The following is a 22,071-nucleotide window of genomic DNA, read 5'->3' as shown; positions in this document are numbered from 1 at the left end:
TGATTGGTTGACGAAAAATTTAGCATTTTCAACTTCTGGCGCCATCGCTCTGGACGCTCAAGATGTGCTGCATCAACGCCAGATTCGCACCGCACTGACGCCTGAAGGCGTGCCGCAAAAACGCAGGACGCCGTAGACGCGCGTCCACCTAGACTTTGCATATAAACTTGACGCCTTGACGCCTTGATGCCCTGGTCTGAACAAGCCTTTAGAGATCACCTATCCAACATTTTTAGTTCCAATCACTGATTCTGAAACTCCAGCTTTACGTATCTGCCGACTGATATCACTGGAGAGATTGAAAACTGCATTTATTTCCTTCAAAATTGGTGTTGTTTTTTTATTTATCTCTCAAGTAACCACAGAACAACTTTGTGTAGGTAAAAATTCAAACATTCTGGGAATTTCTGGTCCGATTACAACCAGTAAATAGCATTACTACATCAGTTTATGTGTCCAGCGTGGATCTCTGCTGAACCAATGTTTGAAAGCCGATATTCGATCCAGCAGCATTTTTCAGTACTGGCGCAGTTATCCGATACCAGTGTCCCATCGGTGCATCCCTAGTCTGAACGCACTCTTTGTAACTCTACAGTTTATTTATTTATTTTTTAAATCTGCAGACCATTGTTCAAGGCAGAGGGGAAGAGCAGAGTGAGAATTCCTGAACAAACCCAGTGACCACGGCGCGGAACGATGCTGCTGTACCTTTTCATACAGAAAATAAGGGAAATGTCTCCGGTTGACTTTGTTTCCTCGGTGCCTTTGTACACTTCACATTCCGCTGTCTGCACACGAATGGGCTGAATTACCCAGAGACGCCTTGGACCTCTCAGACAGCCCCGGACATGCGGTCAGCGTGATGGTATTTCTCCGCCTGACCAGTGGACACTCTGGAGTTCGCGCACACATCGTTTTGAATAAGCGCTGAGACTACGCAGCCACATTCACGACTGTAATGGCACAAAAGCACGGGCAGATCATGTAATGGGCCTAAGATGTTGTGTCATCCTCCCGGTGACACACAGACCGGGCTTTCACAGGGAATCACAATTACAGCCGTGATTACTGGCGCTCCGGCTCCTCCGCTTGCGACGCAGAAGACGGCTGATCTGAAGATTGTGATGGTGAAAAAAGGCAGAGGAAAGGTCGGTTAATGGTTTCCGCTCTTTAGACATCATGTATTACGCAACATTGGACACGTTTACATGATGCTTTTTAAAATTCTGAATTAAATAGTCCGGAATTAAAGTATTTTCCTTCGAGTTTACATCGACATAATAGTTCAGAATTGAGGTTTACATGGAAAAAACGTTAAATCGCTTTATTTAATTCAATGTCTGGGAGTGGGGAAGGGTTCTGATTGGACAGAGACACAAACGTATTTACGTCGACTGGAAAAAACACACACTCCAGCTGCTACCGGCTTTTCTGTCATCTCGGTTTGTCGTTACGCCACAAACACGATCCAAACTTTTTCCGCGGTCGTTCTGATGATAATGAAGCAGCAGCTGGAGAATTCTGTCATCACGCTTTATGTCTGTCGGCTGAGGAGGAAGAGTGTCGGAGAAGGGAGGAAGAAGACAAACTGAGCCTGAGGCTGCCACTCCTGCATCCCGCTCGCAAATCCAAAGAGACGTGGATGAAAGTCCGAAGCCAGGACTGGTGGAGCCGGATGGTGCGGATCGTGTCAGAAGAGCGACACAACGAGCATGTGCCGAACGACCGGAATTATTTTTAAGAAGAATAAACGTTTACATGATCGAGGAATAAGTTAATACTGCTTTAAAACTGGAATAAACCACACACCTGCGAGGAATTATTTCCTAATGAAAAGTATTATTCATAATTAAACTTAAGTCTTTACATGATTGGCTTAAAACGGAATACATTGTTATTCAGAATTAAATTATTTTTATTCGTAATTAAAGCTCTCATGTAAACGTGGCCTTGTTATATGTTATGTTGTGACCTCATCAAAAATGTACCTGGAGTTGTGTTTTCTTTCGTTCACACATTTGAGTAATTAAAGGTAAATAGTCATGGTTAATACAGTGTTTTTTCCATCTTCAAAGCACTCAAAGCACTTTAGATTAGATTAGAAATACTTTATTATCCCGAAGGAAATCTAGGAACCACTCACCCATTCGCACAGACACTCATACACAAGACACTGGGGTTTTTGGGTTTAAGTGCCTTGCCTATGGACACATTTTTACGTCGAAAACAGCCAACCTTTGGATCAATGGACAATAGGAGTGTACAAAAATATCAAAATATGGAGATATCGTATCGTTTAATGTGATGATACAGCACATGTGGCAAGGCCAAGGCCCGCGGGCCACATCCGGCCCTCCAAGCCATTTTATGTGGCCCACAAGGGGTTAAAAGATATAATTTATTATTATGTTGCGACTCTGGGCTACTACATTCCCACAATGCACCGGTTGTTTCCCGTGAAGTGACTGCATCTTGCACTATAGAGACCAAAAAACAAATTTCCCCAAAAATGTCTAAGAAAAGAAAAATTTATGCAGAAGGACGGCTATTTTATGAATGTTACTGAAGTGAGTAACTGAGTAATGTGAATGTTTTAACTTAAACCTTTAAATCAAATCAAATCCACTTTATTTATATTGCACATTTCATAAACAAAACAGTTTCCCAAGTGCTGCACAAATACAGATAAAACATGTGCAATAGAAATATAAAGTAACTCTACTAGTCTTCATTAAGACAATAAAACTAGTCAAATCAAATAAGACCAAGAATACCAATAATGATAAAAAGGTAAAAAACATAAAAAATTAATCAAATGAATAAAAATGAAATGAAAAATCAAATGCAGACTTTTACAGTTATAGCTACAGTGTTACACTTATAGTCTTAACTTTACAACCGGCCCTTAGATGACAAACATGATCCAAATATGGCCCTTGGTGAAAATGAGTTTGACACCTCTGTGATACAGTATGGATATTCTTTTTTTCTTAGGGTTGTGCATTGCCTTGAGTCTGACGATAGGATACATATCATGATATCCATGTCATGATTTAATATATCCTGATACTAAAACATTGGATGATATATTGCAGTTGATCAATAATTCTAATAATACAGTCTACTGCACCTTCATGAAAGCAAAACTGTATGAACTATAATTTATTATGTTTTTTAAATCTTGAGAAGAGTGAATGTACCTAAAGATTTTTAGTGAAAAATATAATGAAAAAATAAATTCAGATGCATTTTGAATGGATTTGAGGATGGTGCGATGAAGTATCACAATATATCACTGAATTTATTAATTTTTTTTCTCTCACAACTAGTATTTTTGGTGTATTTTACTAAATAATTTTGTTAAAGAGCTACAGTTTTGGTGCTTGTTTAGAGGAAGGAAACTCATTTGACATTTTCACAGTTTTGATGATTAAAATGTTTGTGTTTCATATGAACTTTGCACAAGAAGTGGATTAACAAAGACTCTTAGTATCAGAGTCATGATTTAGACTTTAGTTTTTATATTGAATCGATTTGGAATATATATCGTCTTGAATCAAAAGCTCACTGTACTTCTTAATGTTACCCAGCTCTGATGGACAAACGCTCTACCAACTGAGCTAGTCTTTCTACACTTCCAAATCTCAAAATGCTCTGTTCCACCTTGTCATGTCATGAAGCGGTAGTGGACATTTCGTTTAGCAGAGACGGACAATTACAGCATTGAAATCATACAAATGATTCTAATGAAGGTGTTTGGACTTTAAAAACACAGAGGAGTGTTTTCTGTGTGAGATTAGAACTCAAAAGATATGCCGGGTTTTGCGCGTTTAAACGTGTGAATGAAACAAAACACAACTTTAGATACATTTTTGAAGATGAACTGACATTATAACACAGATCAGAAAATGGCGTAATATGGACCCTTTAATCATTTTCCGACTTTCTGATTGAGAACAGTTTTGGGGGAATAATTCTACTTTAGGATTACTGTCAGCGGCATACATTTGTTTCAATATTGTCATTTATCGTCTATTTTTCGTTCAGTAATGTATCGCGCTATTATCAAATTTGTTAGAGTGACGGGCCTCGCGTACACATCTTCAAACCCGTCTCTTACTGTATCGGCTTAACCCAAGTTTCACAAAATATACTGCCTTAAGTGCGGCATCATTACCGCGAACGCACATCATTAAATACTCCAGATGATTCTTCGGCGACGGGGAAAAAAAATCGCCGCAAACTCAAACTAATTTCTTCCGTAGCGCGGCGACTGAGTAAGTATTTGTCTGAATCTGCGTGACATTTGTTTGTTTCTTATCACTTGTCAAAATACATCACGGCTCCGCATTAAACCCAGTCATCTTTTCCCCCCCATTTGTTTTGCCGACGCCGCCGACGAGGCTAGGCTGAGCCGCGCGAAACAGATGTTAGCATTTAGCGTATCAGCATGCGTAATTAGCCAGATTTGCATATCCGGCAAGTCTAATTGTTTTGTTTTTAACGCTTAAAATTATCGATCGGCGCGCGTTCTATCAGAATACTTCCGCGAATAAACGCCGTTCGTATCAATTCAAAATGACGCAGAATCGTTTGCTAGCACTTCGGCCGTCGCGCGCGGCTGAAACGCTAAACGGAACGAGGGGCGCAATTAAGAAATATGCCCGTTTCGATTTTATTCACGGCGTCGTTCTTTTTTGAAAATTAGCATTAGCATTAGTATCAAATCTGCCCTAGCGTCAATTAGCCAGCCGCATGCCCCGAAGAGACGCGCGCCATGCTACAGTGCGGCGCACGCGGATCCACCAAATGCTAAAGGCGGCGCAGCATATGATACCGGGACCATTAGCCAGGTGGCATTCATTAGCCAAATTACCGCCATTGCTCATAATTAATTATTTGTAAATAGGAAGATTCTGAATCTAATTGATAGCTTGATTTCCCCCATCTCCCGTTAATTAGGCTGAGGGGAATATTCTGCTGCACTGTTTTTTTTCCTTCGAGATGATGCACACAGACGCCGAGACAAGGTGAGACGCTGTTTGGGTTTTTGAGGTTAGGCGTAACATTTTAATATGTGTAGGATTAAAAAAACAACAACACAATTACGTTAAATGGTTTTCAGCGATAAGTTATTTGTAGGCAGTGTTGGGAAGGTGACTTTTAAAACGTATTCCCCTACAGATTACTGATTACACATCCCAAAATGTAGTTTGTAACGTAATCCATTAAGTTACTTAAAGTGAGTAACGTAATCTGAATACTTTGGATTACTTGATTTGCTGTAGAGAAGCAAAGACGAGGATATCGTGACATAAGATGTTTTGTCTGATAAAAGAAAATGAAAAGTCCAGTCTTTACTTAACGGTATTAAAAATATTGAAAGAAGAGGAGGAGACACGGTCCGCGCAGCCTGGTTTAGTCCTGTTAAATCCTGGTTTAGACCTGGTTTAGACCTGGTTTAGACCTGGTTTAGACCAGGTTTAGTCTTGGTTTAGTCCTGGTTTAGTCTTGATTTAGTCCTAGTTTAGACTGGGCCTGGTTTAGACCAGACCTGGGTTTAGACCAGGTTTAGACCAGGTTTAGTCTTGGTTTAGTCCTGGTTTAGTCTTGATTTAGTCCTAGTTTAGACCTGGGTTTAGACCAGGTTTAGACCAGGTTTAGTCTTGGTTTAGTCTTGGTTTAGTCTTGGTTTAGTCTTGGTTTAGTCCTAGTTTAGACCTGGGTTTAGACTTGGGTTTAGACCTGGTTTAGTGTCCGGCAATGAGTGGAATTACCGAAAAAAAAAAAAAAAAAAGGAATATAGCCCAAAATGTGAAAACAGGAAAATACCGCCCTGTAATCTGTTTAGTTCAACAAAGTATCTGTAATCTGAAACAGTAACTGTAACTGAATACAGTTACTCATAATTTGTACTCTGATTACGTAACTCCAGTACATGTAATCTGTTACTCCCCAACACTGATTGTAGGGATGTAAAAATATCCAAATCTCACACCTTGACAAGACTTAACCCCAAAGAACTAAGATTTAAAAGTGCATAGAATTGTTATTTCTTCATGTAGTTTGCACCAGAACAGAGCAAAGGATCATGGTCTATGTAGTTCTCTCTGTTTTTTTAGCTGTTGCAGCACCATAACTCTTAATTTAAGCAAAGAGACTTGTGATTCGATATATTGTGATGGTCCACGATATTACTGAGAGACTTTTGACGATTCGATATCACGATATTTGGTTATTTTTACACCCCTATTTATTAGTTGTAATAATATGTATCCAAATGAAATGTGTATGAGGTAGTGGTGTGCAAAAATATTTAAATATTGAAATATCGATATATCGTATTGTTTCATGTGATGATACAGTATCGATATTGTGGACTGCTGTATCGATATATTGCCAAGAGTAATTTTTGTTTTTTTGTATATTTTGTTGAATTATTTTGTTGCAGTGCTACAGTTTTGTTGCTTGTTCAGATGTAGGAAACTCGTTTATGTGACACATTTGACTTTTTCACTGTTTTGATGATTAAAATGTTTGTGTTTCATTTGAACTTTGCACAAGAAGTGGTTTAACAAAGACTTTTAGTATCACAGCCATGATTTAACCTTTATTTTTTATTGAACTCTATCGAATTGATTTGAAATATATCGTATCAAATCGTAAGCTCACTGTATTGAGATATGTATTGTACAATAACTGTGAACTGGACAACAAAAGGACATTTAAAATGCACAATCTGACTGGATGCCCCCTGTCCTTGATGTCCCAGTTCTTTTGAGTTGATTTCTTGATTTGACATCTTGCTTTTCTGGCTAATGTCCTATATACGCGAATGTTGATATTGACACAGAAAAAAAAACAAAAAAACTAATCTGTCTGGAATGTTTGTAATGTTTTTCATATTGGACACAAAATTGTTTTAATATTGGACAGATAATTATTTTCATATTGGACCAATAATTCTTTCCATATTGGACAGATTTTTTTTCATATTGGACAGATAATTTTTTTCATTGGACAGATAATTTTTTTCATATTAGACAGATTTTTTTTCTTATTGGACAATTTTTTTTTTATTGGACATTTTTTTTTTTTTTTTTATTTTTTATTTTATTTTTTCATATTGGACAGATTTTTTTTTTTCATGTTGGACAGATTTTTTTTCATATTGGACAGATTTTTATTTTTTTTGTTTTTTTTTCATATTGGACAAAAAAACATTTTCTTATTGGATTTTTTTTTTTTTCATATTGGGAAAGAATTTTTGGACAGATTTTATTTTATTTTATTTTTTTTCATATTGGACAGATTTTTTCCATATTGGACAGATTTTTTTTTCATATTGGACAGATTTTTTTCATATTGGATTTTTTTGTTATTTTGGGTTTTTTGGGGGGAATTTGGGGTAGTTATCAATATTGCCCCTGATAATATTTACACAACATATTTAGGTTGCAGTACGCACAAAAATGTCATCAGAAAATGGAGTGTGTTTAATTTGTAGTCTGTTACAAAGAGGATACCTGACTTAATGAAGCTTTAAGCCGTACAACATCATGACAGAGTGGAGTTTGAATTTGAAGCCGCTCGGTGACACTCTTCTGGGCAAATGAAGACGTGGCTGCTGTGTTCTGTGCTGAAGGCGCTAATTAGCCCGAGAGTGAATGATCCTTTACCCAATCTAGTGTCTCCCAACCTTCTGTTTACCCGTGCTCCAAATGAGCTTTTATGAAGGGCCTGTATTACACTATTTTCTGATCTATGTTATTATAATGTAGTTTCCTCGTCTCAAACTGACCTGGAGTTGTGTTTTGTTTCATTCACACATGTTTAACACACAAATCCTGCATATTTTTAAGCTGAATTCTTCTCTCAAACGGAAAACACTCTGTTCCACCTTATGATGTCATGTGGTGATACAGAACGTGCACCCCTATGCTTTTAAACTCCACTTCACTGGAATAATTTGGATAATTTAATCTCCGGAAAGGTAAAAGGAGCTGTTAACTTCAAAACTACTTCAAAACTACTTCAAAACTCAAGTATTTTGGAGGTGTTGACTCAAACTTCTGAATGAAACAAAACCCAACTCCAGGTCTGTTTTTGAGGAGGTAACGGCAACAGTTTGCAATGGTCCAAATTTATTCACATAGACTGTATAAAGAAGTATTAAAAGATGTGGAAATCCCTCAGTCGTCCAGGTAGAGTCCAGGGCAAAGGAGAAATTCAATTTGTCAACTGGACAAAAGTTTATTTTGGTCAAATATGTTTCGCGACTCATCCAGCTGCTTCTTTAGTTCTGATCTGATGCTGCTGGACACTGCCTTATATCATAGACCGTATATATTAGGGATGTGCATTCGATAAAATTTTCTTAATCGATCGTCGGGAGAATTAACGATCGATTATTGATTGATCATTCACGTTTTTATATTAAAATTATCATCATTATTATTACTATCTGCACTACTAATCTGCATAAATAAATTCAACTTTACAACATATAAACCGTAACCACTCTAGAGCCACATCAGCCCGTTTAAGATTATAATGTGTTTAATGCAGTTTTGCGCAACTCTCACAGAAACGAAACTTAAAACTGCATGGCTAATTTGCCTAAACTAAGCAAAGAAAAAAAAAACAGCTCTTGTGCACTAATGCGACATGACTCAGTGGAATACAGGTTAGTGTGACCATATTTGCGTTTGTCAAAACTAGGACACTGTACGGGAGGTGGGGGGCGGGGCCTCGTCATCGACATTACGTGACTCTCACCTGGCAAAACTTTTTCATGTTTTTCGGTGTCCTGGTGAACTTTTTCCCACTGGACACCGACACATACGTGATGCTTTTACACTGTGCACATGGCCTCACACTTGTCCCGACCGGAACAAAAATCGGGGAATTTCTTCTACAAGTCTTCGTTAAATAAGCATTTACGCTTCGGCACGTTGCAGACTGACCGACTGTCTGCTCGATCCTTCTGAGTGCGGAGAGCTACATGTCTGGACCCTCATTTGTCCCCGGACACGATCGTTTGGTCTCCCTACGCCACGCACACCAACCTACATTCGGTTTGGTTAAAATGAATGTAATAGATGAAATTATCGATTAATTGACTAATCATGCCCATCCCTAGTATATATATTAGTTGACATAGATAGCGTTTTAGCCGCCGCGTGCCAAATAAGAAGTTCTCCAGGAGGCTCTTCCGGCTCCTTCTGACTCTGGCTCCAATTGACTTACATTAGGATCTTGTTCTCTCTGTAACTGCTGTAGTGAGCCTCATCATTTTGGTCTTAAAATGTTCGTATTAACCTGTGACACATGATCCTGATTTTTTTTTTTTGTCTGACAAAAAAGTCCTATTTATAACATAAAGCCTGGCTCCAGATTCGCTCCTGTAACCATGAACATCTTGAGCCTCATTTGAGCGGTGCTGATCACTCTCTTAGTCCACTTCTTTTAAACCGTCTATGTCTTATATCTACCTGCAGGAAGGAGCTAACTAGTACTAGAGTAGTTTCAGTGTAGTTAGCTCCTGAGCTTGGATGAGCTGCGAAACACATGCAACCAAAATAAACTTTTGTCCTGCTAACAAATTGAATTTGTCTTTTGCCAAATACTGTGGCCATACCGGTTTGTCAAAGCCTGATCCCGTCAGATCTCAGAATCTCAGCAGGGCCGAGCCTGGTCAGGACTTGGATGGGAGACACTGGGAAAATCAGGAGCCACAGTGGGGCGCCAGTCGCAAAAACTGTTGTTGTGTCCTTAGGCAAGACACTTCACACACATTGCCTAGTATGAAAGTAGTGTGTGAGTATTGGTGGTGGTCGGAGGGGCCAATGTTGCCGATTCACAGCCGCTCTTCCGTCAGTCTGCCCCAGGGCCGTTGCGGCTACAATAGAAGTTTACCACCTCCAGGTCTGGAGTGAATTAATAATGACCTGTAAAGTGTTTTTGTGACATATGTCTGTGAAAAGCACTAACTAAAAAAAAAAAAAATAAAGTACTAAGGGAGCGTGATATCACCCACAGTGTTTGGCTCCAGGCAAATGAAGCTCACTGAGGCTTGCGGTTATAGGAGCGAATTTGGAACTGAGATCCATATTAGAAATAGAAATAGATTTACGGCAAATAAAAATACGAGGATCGTGTAAAGCCGGTCAATGCAAACTTTTTAAGACTAAAATGAGGAGTCTAACAGTAGCACTTATAGAGAGAGGAGCGATTCAATAAAATGAATCAGAGCCAGGGTACATGGAGCTGGAAGCGCGCCCATGCTCACTTCCTGTTTAGAACTTGACGACTACAGTAGATTATCTATGTCCGTTACAGTTTGTGCCAATTCCTCACTTACCTTATGCATAACATGTAACCTAATTATTCACGCTGATGAGTTCATGAGCACTTTTCACTACTTTCAGAGACCAGAGCTGACGACTAGCATGCTAACACGCACTTCCTGATGACTGAACATAAAAAAAAACGCTTTGTAACTGGTTGCGGACATTATACAGCTAAGATATTTTGACCTTAAGACCTTCTTCTACAATAATCTGTTCACAAATTTCGCTCTAGGGCCTTTTGATTATAAATTTCCCTAAATAAATGATTGTACAAACTGCGACGGTAAATGTTGAAACTCTAGCTCACGCACCCTTCCCACTCGCCGACCGCACACATTTCCAAATTTGCCCTTTTGTCCTTTGAAAATATGCAGCGGTCCTTCCCCTTAAACCTCTCTTCCTCCTCTTTCTCCCTTCGGATTCTCCTTGTAATTGTTTCGACCTCTTCCTTTGCCAAAACCAATAGCGTTAATGCAGCGAATAGCGTGCTAACATGACTTACTGTTCGCTTACGGAGCAGACACTATGTAATGGCCATTGCAGGGCTGGCCTTTGCTTCATATGGAGTGGGAAGTGATGGTACGGGGCCCCGGAGAGTACAGTCGGGATGTGCATTAATGTAAGGACTGCAATAACTTACTGCTAATGTCTCTTCAATGGGAAATGGGACTTGTAGCATTAGTCTGGATGGCGAGGATGTGGAATCGGATGACGGTTTAGTTGACATAGACAGTTTGGTGCTACTTTTTGCCCATTTTTTTTCTCGAGAAAGTAAAGCGAATCAAAAATTTCAGTACATTTGTTGAGTATTTTCAGCCCTTACAGCGTGTTAGGTTTGTTTGGGATCTGCTCAGAAGCGTAGAGCGATTAATAACGCTAACCTTGTATAAATAAATCGAAATAGAAGCTTGGATTATCAAATTCTGAAACCACATTTGCTGCATTTTCTTTGTATTAAACATGCATTTCTACACTTCTCAAAACGCTTTTCTTCATGGAGATGTTTGGAGATTGCTTTGTCTTTACACTGATCAGTCAGAATGTCTGTTTTTTTTAGGTATTTTTGAGCTATAAGGCCACCTGTAATTGAATAAATGTAAGGTAGAGCTGTTTAATGTCATACTGCGGAAAATTCCAGGCAAAGCAATGATATCTCCATAGAAACAAGAGGGTGATGGAGCCTCCACTAGAAAAGTTACACAATGCAAGAGTAGGCGACAGTGACAAAAATAAATAAACTTGAGTAACTACTAGGGGTGTCCAAAAAAAATCTAAATATCAACATATCATATCGTTTAATATAACGATACAGTATCGATATTGTTCGCAGCTATATCTCCAAGAGTATTTTTTTGTGTTAAATTATTAGTTTTCACTGTTTTGATGATTAAAATGTTTGTGTTTCATATGAACTTTGCACAAGAAGTGGTTTAACAAAGACTTTTAGTATCACAGTCTTTAGTTTTTATTAAACCGTATCGGATCGATTTGAAATATATCGTATCGAATATAAAGTGCACTCTATCGAGATATGTGTCGTATAGTGGCCATGTATCGAGGTATGCATTGTATTGGCAACTTCTTGATACCCAGGCCTAAAAACTCCAAACCTCAAAATTAGGGATGGGCATGATTAATCGATAATTGATCATTAAGAATTTCATCGATTACGTTGATTTTAATCGACAAACCGAATGTAGGTTGCTGTGCGTAGCGTGACCAAACAGGGGTCTGTACATGTGTCTCTGCACTCAGAAGGAACGAGCAAACACAAACAGTCGGTCAGTCTGCAATGTACCGAAGCACAAATGTGTATTTAACGATGATTTGTACAAGAAATTCCACGCTTTCCGTTGTGTTCGGGACAAGTGTGAGTCCATGTGCACAGTGTATAAAGCAGCACATATGTTTCTGTGTCCAGTGGGAAAAAATTTTACCAGGTGAGAGTCGCTCAATGTCGATGACGAGTCCCCACCTCCCTCCCCCCGTACGATGTCCTGGTTTTGACAAACGCAAATCTGGTCACACTAACCTGTATTCACCTGAGTCATGTCTTTTAATCCGACAGAAATTGAACCACATCAGCGACACAAGAGCTGTAGTTTTTTATCTTCGCCTAGTTTATGCAAATTAGCGATGCGGTTTTTAAGTTTTGTTTCTGTGAGAGTTGCGAACAAAACTGAATTAAACACATTATAATGTCAAACGGGCTGATGTGGCTCTAGAGTCGTTATGGTTTATATGTCGTAAAGTTGAATTTATTTATGCAGATTAGTAGTGCAGATAGTAATAATAATGATGATCATTTTAATATAAAAACGTTAATGATTAATCGATAATCGATCGTTAATTCTTCCGACGATCGATTAAGAAAATTTCATCGAATGCCCATCCCTACTCAAAATGCTCTGTTCCATCAGAAAATAGCGTAATATAGAGTCGCTCAAAATGCAGTAATTGTTTAAAGTCACAGTATGTAACTTTTTAGTAGAAGAAACAGACAAGCAGTTTTTTTCATTTTGGTTGTTTATTACACTTCATCACACCTCACGCCCCCTGTGAGCGGGCTTGCATCTCCACAAACCTTATTTGGCTGCCTCCTGCTTGTTTCCAGGGAAATAATGCTCCTTTAGCTATAATCTTCCACATTACGGCATAAAACGTCTCTCTTTCTATGGAGAATGTTCCGAAATGTGGTTTTAACTTTCTGTTTCCATGGAATTACGCCAGAGACTTTCCACTTCGAGAAAGTTAAATGGGTCATATTAGGCTGTTTTCTGATTTGTGTTTATAATTAGGGCTGGGTATTGATACGTTACATACCTCAATACACAGGCCACGATATGATACATGTCCCGATACAGTGAACTTTCGATTCGATATGATTCAATACGATATATTTCATATGATTCAATATGGTTCAATAAAAAATAAAGGCTAAATTAAGGCTGTGATACTAAAAGACTTTGTTAAACCACTTCTTGTGCAAAGTTCATATGAAACACAAACATTTTAATCATCAAAACCGTGAAAATGTCAAATAAACGACTTTTCTTCCTCTGAACAAGCAACAAAGTGTGCGTGGGAAGGTGAACGTTCAATATCAAACCTCTGTTTTTGAATTTGCACTTTCCACAGTCCTTCAAAGATGCCCTCAGATTTGAAGAGTAGAATTTTCGACCAAGCTCAAGACCCTAAAAAAGTCCAGATTCTACAAGTACATCTACCAAATTTTGACCCTTGAAAATTAGAAGGACCGACTTTAAATAGTTTTTTTTTAGATACAACAATCTGAAAGTGGCTCCTTGGAAAACTCTGCTCAAAACAGGTCAGGGCAGAGTTGACAAAATAATTTTAATGACAAAACTATAAGGAGTTGGGAGCTAAAATTTGGGACTTTTCCTGTTGGAAAATGTGTGAACCTCCTAGAATTTTTTCAGTCAAATCGGAGCTGGTTGGACATGGGCATTCGGAGATTTGGCGTGGAATGACCCAACAGCAGCCCACGATAATCGACACAGTATCATCACATTAAACGATACGATATGTTGATATTTTTGCACACCTCTAGTTATTATAATGTTGTTTCCTCATCACAAAAACACCTCGAGTTTTGTTTCATTCACACGTTTTAACGCACAAACGCTGCATATTTAGGCTGAGTTCTTCTCTCAAACTGAAAACTCTGTTCCACCTCGTGATGTCATATGGAAATACAGGAAGATCTCCACTTTTTTCTTTTTTTTTTTTAATTCCCCACTTAAATCATTTGGATAATTTCAGCCCTGGAATTGCTCATCTTTACCAAAAAAAAAAGGTAAAAGGAGCTGTTATCTTGAAAACTCCCACTTCATGACATCACAAGGTGGAACAGAGCATTTTGAGCTTCGGAGATGTCGACAGACGAATAACAAAGTGTTACTCAAACATGTGTAAATGAAAGAAAACACAACCCCAGGTCTGTTTTTGATGAGGTAACAACATTATAACACGACTTAAACCTCACAAGACTCAATTTTGTGTAACATAGGACGTTTAAAATTCTGCGGTTTTGGCTCTTTCGTTATTTCTTCGTCAGAAAAATCGTCTTTAAATGATCCAGCCCGACTCTTTTAACCATGAAATCGCTTACACTTCCCTCGACTCGATGACAGCGGCGAGTGTTTCAGCTGGAACGAGCGCCCGCCAAGTCCTTTATTGTTTCTGAAACCGATATGTTTTGCTTGATATTAGGAGCAGTTTGGGCACCTTTAAAGTTAACAGGCTTTCGATTTAGCAATTAAGCAGTAATCAGGCTCATTATAGTGAGTAATCCATTTAAAGCCTAACAGATGTGTCTTGCGGCGGGGAGAGCGCCGGTCCCAGGGCGTCGCGGATGTTCAGGTGCAGGGCTGTGTGTTGGGTTTCCGCGGTAACTGTCCACATGTTGACAGTTGAGGGTTTAACGGTTCACTTAATTGCGGCGGCCCCTGCTTCATCTCGAGTGGAGTGGAGTTGTGCTGAGAGCGCAGTGCTCTGTCTGCTGGAGTTATGGATGTAATACACTAGTAACACATGGATTTATAACACGTGTATAACATTTAACATAAGGGCCCCATCAAGCAGAAGTAAACAGCAAGGCCAAAAATTCAAGTTAATGCATCTGATATAAAAATGTATTCAACAGATACATATGTACTCTAGTTTATGAAACTGTTTACCTTTTTTCTGTACCATTTTTGGTTCTAAAGTTACATACGTTTTTAAACAGACCATGTATGAAACATGGAACAAAAATTATTTCCCAAATTTCAAAGACCTGCAAATCATGTAAATAAATGGATGTATTTCATCATATCTTGTGTTATTCCATCTTTGAACTGTTGATGAAGGTGCATGATTAAAAAAAAAAAAAAAAGTATTTAAAATGATAAAAATTTGCTTGGAAGGACTGACATATTTTATAGAAATAGTTTCCTTTCATTTTGAAGTAATATTAAAGTATTCGGAAGAAAAAAAACTGACAAATTATGTAAAATCCTGCACCTTCTACTTGCTTGCACAATTTTCCCTCCGTTACTTTTCCCTCTGTTACCATGACCTTTCTTAATAAAAAAATCTCATTACTCAAAAAGTAAGAGGTTTTTCAACCTAATCTTGTACCATATGGTAGAAAACTATATGAAGCAAATATTCAAACCAGTTTGTTAAGGATATGTAAGTGAGAACCAAGAGTTATCACTGTTTGTATTTATTGCCCAAAAAGTGCTGCATATTTCATTCCCTCCGTTACCGACATGAGTTTTTAAATTTTTTGTCAACAACTTGAAAGAATATCACAGGTTTAACTTTACCCTGTTGGAGTGTAACTCTTTCCTACATTCTGATACTTTACTTATTTCAATAGTCCCTCTAGTTTCTGAATAAGAGACATTTGAATGTAAAAAATCTGCCCGTTTCCCTCCGTTACCACTTGACGAGACCCATATGTCTACTGAGTAAAGTTGAACCCCCATCAAATGCAAACCTAAACTAGGGATGGGCATGATTAGTCGATTAATCGATAATTGATCATTAAGAATTTTGTTGGTTATGTTCATTTTTAATCGACAAACCAAATGTGGGTTGCTGTCCGTTTTTCACATCCAGAAGTGCAAATGTCTGGGTTTTCATTTCATTATCTTTCATTTCATTCAGACGACAAGAAGGAATAACAGTTCTAAGCGCTTTTAAATGGGGTGACCAAATGTCCATTTTTCACCAGACATGTCCAGTTTTTTGCATCCTGTCCTGGGCGTCCGGGTTTTTTTTTTTTTTTTTAAGTGATGTAAATGTCCGGGTTTTTATTACCATTCATTGGGGCCATTAAACTGAGCAGCTCTCGTAGCTCTCTGTAACTCAGAAGGAGCGAGCAAACACAAACAGTCGGTCAACCTGCAACATGCCTGAAGCACAAATGCGCATTTAACGATGACTTGTATAAGAAATTCCACATGCGCACATCAGTGCACAAGAGCAGTTTTTTTCTTTGCCTAGTTTATGCAAATTAGCCATGCGGTTTTACGTTTCGTTTCTGTGAGACTTTCGCAAAGCTGCATTAAACACATCATAATGTCAAACGGGCTGATGTGGCTTTTTTCTCACTCTTGAAATCGCACCATGACTAGGGGTATAACGATATCCAAGTCTCACGATACGATAACTTTGCGATATTGTGGGAAAGCTCACGATTAACACTATCCAAATCTCTCGGTACAATATTTATATAAAATGCCTGGACAAGACTTAATCCAAAGACTTAAAAGTGCTTAGAACTGTTATTTCTTCTTGTAGTCTGCACTGAAATGGAGCAAAGGATCATGGTCTTTGTAGTTCCCTCTGTCTTTTTTTGTCTATTGCTGCACCATAACACCATAATTTAAGCAAAGAGACTTGTAATTTCGATATATTGTGATGGTCCACGATGTTATTGTGAGAACTTTGACAATATGATATCACGATATTTCAGTTATCGTTACACCCCTAACCATGACAGAATGTTTTAGTTATTAAATGTTATGCAAAATGAATAGATTATATTTTATGGTCTCAGTTGTTTGTCATTTATTTTACAACTCAATAGGCGATGCATTTTTCTTGAACCTCAAACCTTCATTTTTGGTGAAGACGAAATGAATTTTCTAAATATAGTGCAGTCTCTTTACAGCCTAGTAGTAAAAAACAAGTAAAAAAACAAAACATTTGAATGAAATTGCATGAGCTGTGGACTGTAATAGTAGAGAAAACGCCATCGTACGTGATCGAGCCTTCACTGTTACTGGCATATTGTTTATATTATTTGCAGACCGATGTACAGTAACGCCCAATTAGCGCCGTATCTGTCACCGCTTTAAAATCTCTCCCGGTTCGGATCGTACCTCGGGGGCCTCTCGTCTCTCTCCTCTCCCTCCTCTTCTTCTTCTTCTTCTTCTTCTCCTCTCCGCCAGGTGTTTGACATTGACTGCCCCGGCGGACGAACGCGTCTCTGGACAGGCCGCGGAATTGAGCGCCGCGGTTGGTAGCCGGGGGGGGAGTCGCCGGGTGAAGTTTTCCCCATTTTCAAAGCGCCGTCCGTCAGGTGCGGCGGGAGGGCTCTGGAGTATAGGTCCACACGCCCGCTCTGACAGCCACGGCAGAGGAAACGCGATGTCGGACGTGCGCCGCTGCACCTCGGCAACGCGTCGACGCCCGTGCTATTTTTCGTAACAGTGATCGGGAAGTATCAGTTGTTGTTTTTCGGAGAAGTTCTTGGGTTTCAGATGACATCACAGCTTTCCATAGGCCTGCACTTATTTAAATGACTTAGGATAATGTGCTTTGTCAATCATTAAAATCGTCTGGTGAAACTTTTGTGCAACCTAATTTCAACTATCGATATTATTGTGAGTGTTCAAGATATGAAAAATGAAAACACATACATAGCTTATCATTTTAAAACAAATACTGCAAAAAAAAGCTCATTAAAGAAACCGTATGTAGCCTGCACTCTTACTGTTTTAAAAATGTTTTACAATCACATCATTAAGAAGTTGCCGATACGATACACAGTGTTGGGAAGGTGACTTTTAAAATGTATTCCCCTACAGATTACAGATTACACACACCAAAATATAGTTTGTAATGTAATCCATTAAATTACTTAAGGTGAGTAACGTAATCTGAATACTCTGGATTACTTGATTTGCTGTAGAGAAGCAAAGACGAGGAAATCGTAACCTAAGATGTTTTATCTGCTAAAAGAAAATAAAAAGCCCAAACTTTACTTAACTGTAAAGTCTATTATTGATAGAGGAGGAGACACATCCTGATTTAGTCCTGTTAAATCCTGTTTTAGTCCTGGTTTAGACCTGGTTTAGTCCTGTTTTAGTCCTGGTTTAATCCTGGTTTAGTCCTAGTTTAGTGCTGGTTTAGTCCTGGTTTAGACCTGGTTTTAGATCTAGTTTAGACCTGGTTTTAGTCCTGGTTTAGACCTGGGTTTAGTCCTGGTTTAGACCTGGTTTAGACCTGGTTTAGATCTAGTTTAGATCTAGTTTAGACCTGGTTTAGTTTCCGGCAATGAGTGGAATTATTGAAAAAAAAAAAAAAGAAAAGAAAAAAGGGGATATAGCCCAAAATGTGAAAACAGGAAAACAGGAAAATACCGCCATGTAATCCATTTATTTCAACAAAGTAACTGTAATCCAATTCCCACTCACTGAAACAGTAACTGTAACTGAATACAGTTACTCATAATTTGTTCTCTGATTACGTAACTCCGGTACATGTAATCTGTTACTCCCCAACACTAACGATACATACCTCGATACAGTGCACTTTCAATTCGATACGATATATTTCAAATTGATTCGATACGGTTCAAGAAAAAGTAAAGGCTGAATCATGGCTGTGATACTAAAAGTCTTTGTTAAACCACTTCTTGTGCAAAGTTTGTATTAAACACAAATATTTTAATCATCAAAACTGTGAAAATGTCAAATGTGTCGCATCAACGAGTTTCATTTCTCTAAACAAGGAACAAAACTGAAGCACTATAACAAAATAACTGAGTCAAATATACCAAAAAAATACTCTTGGTGATATATCGATAAAGCAGCCCCCGATATCGATACTGTATCAGCACATTAAACAATACAATATATCATTACACCCCTAAATCCAACAGTAAGAATTTTATTTAAATTCATAAACTTGACCTGTGTCTCCCCAGATAAACATGTTCAAATCCAATAAAGGTTTTACTACTAACAATTCTGATTCTATGAGTGAATCTCACTTTAACCCTAACCTTAATGGACACTGAACATTTATTTATGTTATAATTTGGTGTTTTCTCAAGATGATTCTCCAGTAAGAAAGCAGAATGAGCCTCACATGAGTCTACCGAAGATCCAAAGTTGAAATCCGGTTGGTTAAAATGTAAAATGCCTCTCTGGCTGCAGGTGCTTGGGTTTAGCAGTGACCATTTAGACCAGTCATGAGGCAGTCAGCAGTCAACAGTGCAGCCTCTGCAGCTCAGGGAGGGAATTCTGGAGGTTCTGATCTGTCGATAAACTGAGAATGAGACAAACCTGGGCGTGTCTCGATCTGCAGGTTAAGGCTCTGACAACACAGGTTCAGATGTGATTAGGGATGTGCAAAAATAAGAAATATTATTATATCGTATCTTTTAATGTGACGATACAGTATCAGCACAGTTCCGTATTGGGGGCTGCTTTGGGGTTTGTTTTTTTTTTTTGGTATTATGTTTTGTTAAAATTTTGTTACAGCGCTACAGTTTTGTTGTTTGTTTAGAGAAAGGAAACTCATTTATGCGACACATTTGACATTTTCATTGTTTTGATGATTAATCTTCTAGGACCCGAACTCTTACACGGCTTTATTGATTTCTCTTTGTTATTTGGCCTGATTGGGATCTGATGAGTGCAAAAACAAACAATTATATTTTTACATGATGTAGTTTCTGATTAAAATTATGTCCACATTAGGGATGGGCATGATTAATCGATTAATCGATAATTGATCATTAAGAATTTCATCGATTACGTTCATTTTAATCGACAAACCGAATGTAGGTTGCTGTGCGTAGCCTGACCAAACAGGGGTCCGTACATGTAGCTCTTTGCACTCAGAAGGAGCGAGACACAAACAGTCGGTCAGTCTGCAACGCAAATGCGTATTTAACGATGACTTGTACAAGAAATTCCACGCTTTCCGTTGCGTTCGGGACAAGTGTGAGTCCATGTGCACAAGTGTATAAAGCAGCACATATGTTTCTGTGTCCAGTGGGAAAAGGTTTTACCAGGTGAGAGTCGCGCAATGTGGATGACGAGTCCCCACCTCCCTCGCCCCGTACGGTGTCCTGGTTTTGACAAACGCCAAGTATGGTCACACTAACCTGTATTCACCTGAGTCATGTCTTTTAATCCAACAGAAATTTAACCACATCAGCGACACAAGAGCTGTAGTTTTATCTTCGCTTAGTTTCTGCAAATTAGCGATGCGGTTTTAAGTTTTGTTTTTATGAGAGTTGCGCAAAACTGCGTTAAACACATTTATAATGTCAAACGGATTGATGTGGCTCTAGAGTCGTTACGGTTTATATGTCGTAAAGTTGAATTTATTTATGCAGGTTAGTAGTGCAGATAGTAATAATAATGATGATCATTTTAATATAAACACGTTAATGATTAATCGATAATCGATCGTTAATTCTTCCGACGATCGATTAAGAAAATTTAATCGAATGCCCATCCCTAGTCCACATATGATATATAAAACATACATTTTACGTTTTAATCACTTTGATGGAACACAATAAAGTTACAATTGGATAATGATTTGGAAAAACTATTTATTAAGTCCCTGAACAACCCAAAATGTGTTGTACATATATGTCAACATATGTAGAGCCCAGATACAATGGGCGTGTTTCATATGAACTTTGCAAAAGAAGTGGTTTAACAAAGACTTTAGTATCACAGCCATGATTTAGCCTTTATTTTTTATTAAATCGCATCGAATCTCGCCAACTCTTCGCGATTGATTTCCCTTTCGCAAATGGAAAAGCCCTGACATTTAAAATATATCGTATCAAATCGAAAGCTCACTGTATCGAGATATGTATCGTGTCGGCAACTTCTTAAAGATTCCCGACCTTAGTTGGATTGGATATTATTCTGAATATTGATATTGGGATACAAAAACATATATTTAATTTCTGTCAATAACTTCTATTTCTCCCAAATTTTTAACTTTTATGCATTCTGGTGAACTATAATCTCTTGTAGAAACTGTAATGTTGTTACTAATTTCCAATAAACGCCATTATTTTAATTATATTCCACATTATGCATGTCACTCCCGCTTCTTTTTCCTCGCTCCGCTTGTTTAATACGACTAACTCTGACACTCTATCTCCCTTTAAACAGACAGGGGGCTTTACAGGTGAACGCAAACACGCACCAGACATCGGCTTGCATTTTCCTCATTTCTCATCCATCACCATCCCTCTCTCGTCTCCCCTCTTCTCCTCCCTTTTCTTCTCTCCACTCCCACCCAGGCCGCCGTAGCCTTTGTCGGAGCCGTTCATCTGGAACAACTTTGCCACACTTGTTCGCCGTGTTCTTTTTCGATTACAGGGCATCTGGCTCGCTCGCTTTGAAGCCCTCCCTCCCTCTCTCCCGCCGCCGCTCTCTCCTCCCTCTTTCTCCTCCCCATTGTCTGCGCGTACGCCGCTCTTTTGGTAATTAACTTTGTCCTCCTTTTATTTGTTCCAGTCACTCTCAGTCCACTCTCCTGAGCATCTTCTCCCTTCAGTACCAGGTTTGGAACTTTGCTTTCCTTTTGTGCGGCCCTGACAGCTGCCTAATTGAATGATGAATGTCCCTTTATTTCTTTGTAATTGAACTGCCAGCGCTGCGATTGGCTGCGAGGAGAAGGATACACACACACACACTCAAAAACACACAACACACACACACCACCTCTCCTCCGTGTACGTAAACCCCTCCCTCCACGTTCTCGCGCTAACGGCTGTGCACTATAAAAAAAAAAAAAAAAAAAAGCGATATTATTGATGAGTTAAATGGAGTTAATAAATCACATCTACTCCAATGACTCCAAAATTGGCGCTTGGCCGAGTTACAGGTCAGATCTGTGGAGAGGTGACCCCGCTCACACTAAGAATGCATGTTTTTTTAAT

At 38.7% G+C, this 22,071-nt stretch overlaps 1 protein-coding gene across 2 annotated transcripts in view; it reads left to right on the top strand.

The window, feature by feature from the left end:
* cdin1 (CDAN1 interacting nuclease 1) overlaps positions 1 to 22,071 on the top strand; it is a 294,474-nt gene that overhangs the window by 27,189 nt on the left and 245,214 nt on the right. For both annotated transcript variants that reach the window (XR_008632427.1, XM_055155721.1), the window contains exon 3: positions 21,647 to 21,692. Coding sequence is in view for 1 of the 2 variants with exons in the window: in XM_055155721.1 (XP_055011696.1) it covers positions 21,647 to 21,692 (46 nt within the window). In the remaining variant the exon portion in view is untranslated. The remainder of the gene's footprint in view (positions 1 to 21,646; positions 21,693 to 22,071) is intronic.

The sequence above is a fragment of the Boleophthalmus pectinirostris genome, unplaced genomic scaffold (assembly GCF_026225935.1).
Source record: "Boleophthalmus pectinirostris isolate CB_2022bp ecotype Guang Dong unplaced genomic scaffold, ASM2622593v1 HiC_scaffold_10, whole genome shotgun sequence".
NCBI lineage: Eukaryota > Metazoa > Chordata > Actinopteri > Gobiiformes > Gobiidae > Boleophthalmus > Boleophthalmus pectinirostris.
This window is presented reverse-complemented; position numbering and strand designations above follow the sequence as displayed.